The sequence below is a fragment of the Macaca mulatta genome, chromosome 20 (assembly GCF_049350105.2).
Source record: "Macaca mulatta isolate MMU2019108-1 chromosome 20, T2T-MMU8v2.0, whole genome shotgun sequence".
In the NCBI taxonomy this organism is placed as follows: domain Eukaryota; kingdom Metazoa; phylum Chordata; class Mammalia; order Primates; family Cercopithecidae; genus Macaca; species Macaca mulatta.
Genome location: NC_133425.1, coordinates 62,018,984 through 62,025,643, shown reverse-complemented (window position 1 = coordinate 62,025,643; position 6,660 = coordinate 62,018,984). Strand labels below are relative to the sequence as shown.

Sequence of the window (6,660 nt, the reverse complement as noted above, 5' to 3'; positions counted from 1 at the left end):
TTGTCTACACATCTCTGCCCTCTTTATTTGCACTGTGACTGGTGGAATGGGTCTGAAGGCTGCTGAGGGAAGCAGCTGCTCAGAGCTGCAGGATGACTTACCCAGGGTCACACAACTGAGCTGGGACATGAAGGGGACAGAAAGCCTAAAGGGAGGGACCCTTCTCTGGGTCGGTCTCTAATGGACTCTGAGCACACCTCACTTCACTAACTCTTCCCAGCCTCCTGGGAAGACGTCTGACCATAGTCACTTTACAGATGAGGAAAACGAGGCTCAGAGAGGTGGAGTGAGTTGCCCAAGGTCACGCAAGTCATCGATGGCAGGGCTGGAATTTGAGAGCTTTTGGGGTTAGCAGATTGGCTCCTATGCCTCACAAGCAAGCCATAGGTTTGGCCACTCTTCCCCTGTGCCCTGCTTCTCCTCCCGTGCCGTGATCCCAGGTCTAGCACCTCTCCCAGCAGTCACTTCCTGGTGGACATTGCAGTGAGAGTTATTTGCTTATTCAGGGTGCCTGCCCTATACCAGCCAGAGATTACTCCCTCAGCCATTGCTGGGATGGTGTCTTTGGGTGGGAACTGGTGTCACCAGCCCCCACTGGGGGGTATAGTGGGTGTTGGGGGACTCTCATCCATGCAGGGGAGCCTGGGTAGACCTCCGGAGCGGAGTGACTCCACTTTCTGGGCTGACATCATCACCAGTTGACGCTGGCCCCATGAGAGGCCCTAGTTGTCCATCTTCCTCCACCCCAGGGCGCGGGATGCCTCTAGGATGGCCTGCAGGAGTTGAGGGGCCCAGAAGGTAGGGGAGCACTCAGAGCTCATTCCTCTCTGAAGAGGTGCTGGGAGGTGCGGCGTCTGTTCTGGGGCTGGCCAGCTCCAGCTATGCTTGTGGCTTCTGGTCTAAGGACTACCCTGGAGACTGGGGACCTGGTGTTGGGCAGAGCTGGCTGAGAATGGTGACTTCTCTGCTCTCAAGAACTGCATCTGAGTCCAGGGACTGCTCCCTGCTGCACCCTGAGGCGGTGACCACGTCACCCGAGGAAGGGCCAGGGGCCAGGGCTAGGCCTGGGAGTTGGTTTCCCTTCAGGCTTCTCAGGAAAATGTCCTTGGGAAACCAGGGCATCCAGTATAAGACAGGGTCACTGAAGCAAGGCAGGACCTCCTCACTGTCCGAGCATGTGCTGGCATGGCACTGGGGGCCCCAGGGGACTGGGGAGCTGTTGGGGAGGCTGTTGGGGGCTGTTGAGACCTCAGATGGGCTCAGAGCCATGGGCAGAGATCTCTGGTCAGCAGTGCCCTCTGCCAGGGCCCTCTCGGATCCCACCCCTTCTGAGGAACCTTGCTGTGGTCCCCCACAACCTGGGCCTGGCTGAACCCCCTCGAGGCAGCTGCAGGGTTTCACCAGCCTTTTCTCTGAGTTGTGCCTGCTGTGGGGCCTGGCAAGTTTCTCTGTGCCCAGCTCAAGCACCTGTGTGCCCGTAGTTCTAAGAACGGCCTCACATGAGACCCTCGCCAGGAAGATCTCGAACACCATCTGCTTGACATCCTCTTTACTGATGGCCTGGACCAGTGAGAACTCAGACTCCAAGGTGGTCGTGTAGCCCAGCCTGCCCAGGATGGTGTCCACTGTGTGTCTGGAAAGCACAGATCACACCCAGTAGGTAAAGCTCCCAGTGTACATCTAGAACAGACAAGGGAGCTTGTTAGGAGTGGGATAGGCCTCAGCAGAGTGGCTGAGAGGGGCCAGGCCAGGCAGGATCAAGGGCTGGTGCTGAGGGACACCAGGGGCTCCTGAGAAGCACGTGGATGAGGGCATTTGGCCAAAGGAAAGCCTGGTCCATGATCACGTTATCCTCTGTCCCCTTTTACAGAGGGGTACACTGAGGCTCAAAGACAAAGCAGGATCTGTCCAAAGACACACAAAATGGCTGGGTGTGGTGGCTCATGCCTGTAATCCCAGCACTTTGGGAGGCCAAGGCGGGTGGATCACCTGAGGTCAGGAGCTGGAGACCAGCCTGGCCAACACCGTGAAACCCTGTCTCTACTAAAAATACAAGAAGATTATTTTTAGTGCGGTGGTGGGTGCCTGTAATCCCAGCTACTTGGGAGGCTGAGGCAGGAGAATCGCTTGAAACCAGGAGGTGGAGGTTGCAGTGAGCTGAGATGGCACCACTGCACTCCAGCCTGGGCCACAGAGTGAGACTTCATCTCAAACAAACAAAAAACAAACAAACAAAAAAAAAATGCAGAAAGATAGTGACTGAGCTGGGGTAAGGCTCTAGGTATCCCACCTCCCAGCCTAGCAGTCAGGGCCTGGAGCAGGAAGAGATTAAAACTCTCTGGTAGGGATCGAGTGCAATGGCTCACGTCTGTAAACCCAGCACTTTGGGAGGCTGAGGCAGGCAGATCACTTCAGGTCAGGAGTTTGAGACCAGCCTGGGCAACATGGTGAAATCTCATCTCTATTAAAAATACAAAAATTAGCCGGGTGTGGTGGTGGGCACCGGTAATCCCAGCTACTTGGGAGGCTGAGGCAGGAGAATCGCTTGATCCTGAGAGGTGGAAGTTGCAGTGAGCCAAGATTGCGCCACCGTACTCCAGCCTGGTGACAGCGAGACTCTGTCTCAAAAACAAAACAAAACGAAAAACAACAACAAAAAAAACCTCTCCGTTAGATCTCCAAAGCCCAACTCCTCTCCTTGTTTATTATGAGCTCCTTGGTTCATCTTTCCTTGGAGAGGCAGTACAGTCCAGTGCAGGGGTCCTCAACCCCCAGGCCTTGGACCAGTACTGGTCTGTGGTCTGTTAGGAACCTGGCCCCACAGCAGGTGGTGAGTGGCGGGCAAGCAAGCATTACCACCTGAGCTCCGCCTCCTGTCACGATCAGCAGTGGCATTAGATTCTCACAGGAGTGGGAACCCTATTATGAACTGTGCATGAGAGGGGTCTAGGTTGCATGTTCCTAATGAAAATCTAATGCCTGATGGTCTGAGGTGGAAGAGTTTCATCCCGAAACCAACCCCACCCCCATCCCTCCACCCTGTCTGGAAAAATTGTCTTCTACGAAACTGGTCCCTGGTGCCAAAAAGGTTGGGGACCGCTGGTCTTGTGGCTAGGAGCAGTTGTATCACTTGCTAGCTGTTGACCACAGATGAGTTGCGTCTGTCTCTTGAGCCCTCAGTTTCTTAAACTGAAATGGGACTGAAGTCAGTGGGTATGATGGGCATGCTGTTCCCCCAGAGGCAGAGCCCCAACCCCTGCCTGAACCCCCCTTGCTCAGACGTGTGGCAGTGCCTACCTTCAGGGACCTGATTTCCTTCCTCCAGGGAAACAGAAGCAGGTTGACGGAGATCAGCTCCAGGAACTCTAGTGCACGCACCAGCTCGGGGCCGACTTTTGGGACAGGGCTGACAGGACTGGGACCCCCACAACAGCAGCCACCCAGAGCAAGGGCCACTTACTCTGGCAGACACAGCCATGGAGGGCCCCCCTTTCCCAGGAGCCACCTGGCCCTGTGGGTGAGGGCTGCTTTCCTGCAGACATGGAGCCGGCCCTCCCCTGCCCTCTCCCGGTAGTAGCTGATGAGGTCGCCCAGGAGGGTCTCGCCCAGAGCAGCTTCGCCTGGGCCTGGGGATTGGAGCCTGTTCATGGTGGCTCCGAGGGAGCTGGATATGGAGGAGAGAGTCCTGTCCTAGGCTGTTGCCAGTGCTTGTCACTCTGAAAGGCTGAGATTGCAGGGTGACCGGGCCCCTCCTGGTGGAGCAGGGCCTAGGTCAGGATTTGTGTTTTCCTTGTCCCCCGGCCCCACAAAAAATGAGGGCCAGGCACATCAGCATCAGCATCTTTCCATACCACCATCCCATCCGGATGTCCCCAGAGGCATACTCTGCTGGTGTGTGGGACAGGCTGGAAGCACCAGGATGCTGGCAACCCTCAACCAACCAAGGGCCAGCAGGGTTAGAGTTACTGGATAGAAACCCCAGCTTCCTGCCCCTGGGTGGCCAATTCTTAGGTATGTTTTTTGTAAACCGAAAAGTGTCGGAGGCTTATCTCAATCAATTTAGAGGTTTATTTTATTTTATTTTATTGAAACAGATTCTCGCTTTGTTGCTGAGGCTGGAGTGCAGTGACACGATCTTGGCTCATTGCAACCTCCACCTTCTGGGTTCAAGCAATTCTCCTGCCTCAGCCTCCCTCCCAAGTAGTTGGGACTACATGCATTTGCCACTATGCCTGGCTAATTTTTGTATCTTTTTTTTTTTTTTTTTTATTTTAGTAGAGATGGGGTTTCACCATGTTGGCCAGGCTGGTCTTGAACTCCTGACCTCAGACAATCCACCTGCCTCGGCCTCCCAAAGTGCTGGGATTACAGGTGTGAGCCACCTCCCCTGGCCTATTATCTTATACTTTTAAAGGTCAGACCGAGGTCCAAAATCAGTCTCACTGGGCTTGTTCCTTTGGGAGAATTCATTTCCTTGCTTTTTCCAGTTCCTAGAGGCCGCCTACATTCCTTGGCTCAGGGCCCCTTCCTCCATCTTAAAAGCCAGCAGTGTAGTTTTTTGTTTGTTTCTTTTTATTTTTTGTTTTTTGAGATATGATCTCACTCTGTGGAGTGAGTGGCACAGTCACTCTGGAGCACTCACAGGCTGGAGTGCAGTGGCACAGTCATAGTTCACTGCAGCCTTGACCTCCTGGGCTCAAACAATCCTCCTGTCCTAGCCTCCCCCGTAGCTGGGACTACAGGCACACACCATAGCATCTGGCTAAATAAAACATTTTTTTTGGGGGGGGGGGTAGTGATAAGGTCTCACTATGTTGCTCAGTCTGTTTTCTAACTCCTGGGCTCAAGCTATCCTCCCACCTCTGCCTCCCAAAGTGTTGGGGTTATAGGTGTGAGCCACCGCACCTGGCCTCCCTGAGTTGTGTTGTAGAGTATAATCACCAGGCCAAGGTTCTCTCTTTTTCTCTCATTTTTTGACCCCAGGCAGATTTGTTCCCTGGGGAGAGGCCTGGAATGGCCTTTGTTTTTTTCTTGTTAATAGCCAAAATTTCACAAATTGGTACACTCTTAAGGCCCGGCCCCCCCAACCCTCCTCACACTGGGATTCTTCTATTGGTTTTTGTTGCTTACTAACTACATTCATTCTGAACATCTTAGTCCCCAGTTCCCCTCATGGGGAACCTGTCATGCCTGTGAACTGCCAGCCACCCTTATCTTTCCCAGGGTGGCTGAGACAGTGAGGGTGAGAATGCTGGGCATGGTGCCTAGAAACACCCCTTCCCTGCCCTCTTGTGCTGGAGTCAGCCTTGCTCGTTCCCATTGGATTGCTACAGCCTCCTTGAACTGTTTTGGATTTGGTGTTAATTGCATTGTTCACATTTTCTGGGTCCTTGGGGGAGTGACTGACTTCGTGAGAATCTGCTCTCTCTGCCTGTCAGTGTGACTGGCTTTGGGAACAGTGCAGGCAGGGAGGGGAGGTGGAGGCACGGGAGATCTGCAGGGGCTGCTTTGGCCTAGGTGGGCTGATGGGGCATGGGGGTCCTGAGGCCTGGTTCAAGTTCACGTGGTGAGCTGATGACAGAAGCAGAGAAACCAGACCTCTGGGTCCCCATACTCAGCCTTCACTCACAGCAGCTCCCAGGTTCCTTGCAGAACTTAGGAGCTCAGAGGCCACAGGGTCTCTGGCTGACTGAGCCTGGGTCTTGTGCCCGCTCTGCAGAGGGTGAGGAGGAGGAGCTGGATGGGGATGCTGGCTAGGCAGAGGGTCTCATGTCTGGAACTCAGCACTTACTGTCTTCAAGTCTACATGTGACTGGCAGGAAGCACCATTTCTCTCATAATTGAGCTGGGAGTTCCTGCTGATTATCTACCCCATAACCCTCCTGGGCTCTGTGCTGGGCCCGCCACCTGGACAGGAGTCAGCTTGGGCCACAGTTCCAGGCCCCTAGTCTGGGAGGCATGACTCAGGTCCTTGGGGACAGCCCAGGAAGGGAAGGGCTGTAAGGAGGAGGAGAAGCAGCAGGAGCCCATGGTGAGATTGTCCTGGGGAGAAGTCAGTGCCTGGAGTGGAGTCTCAGGCCCAGTTGCGTAGATTCATACCTTGGCCTTTTGTCCGAATTTATGTTCCTCTTCAGGAACAAAACTGTGTAACCATACACTGTAGGTGAGTGTATTCCTTGGGAGAGTCTTGTAAGTCCACAAGTCACAGACTGCCCTCAGTGTGGAGCTTGACTGGCTCCCTGCAGCTGGCTGGGGCCTCTGCCAGTGGGCAGTGGAGCTGGGCCTCTCTGGTCTAAGCCCCCGCCCTGCTATGGCCACCATGGGAAAGAGCTGGCACAGACTCAAGATGGTGTCCAGTGAGCCTGGAGCCCCCAGGCCTGGCTGGAGGCTGTTGCTCTTTCCTCCTTTCTTTGCCATGGGCCCTGTTTAGCAACCACTCTCTGCCTGACCCTGCCCCAGCACCTGCCCTCACTCACTGCCCAGCTCCTTGTCTATCTGTGGCTTGGGGTCATCGCTCAGACTGAGATCTGAGGGATAGGGCCTGGCCCTGTCAAGGGAACATGGCAGAGGCTGCTCATCTGTGGGTCTCCAGTTCTCCCAGCCTCCTCCCCTCTTTTCTTTGCAAAACCCATTCCAGGAGAGACAAATGTGGCTCCTCCT

General features: G+C 54.6%; 1 protein-coding gene across 1 annotated transcript in view; it reads right to left on the bottom strand.

Moving 5' to 3' along the window:
- BEAN1 (brain expressed associated with NEDD4 1) overlaps nt 1-6,660 on the bottom strand; it is a 71,441-nt gene continuing 64,781 nt past the window's right edge. The window contains exon 5 of the mRNA XM_077984092.1: nt 1-1,680. Coding sequence (XP_077840218.1) covers nt 1,577-1,680 — 104 coding nt within the window. The 3' untranslated portion in view covers nt 1-1,576. The remainder of the gene's footprint in view (nt 1,681-6,660) is intronic.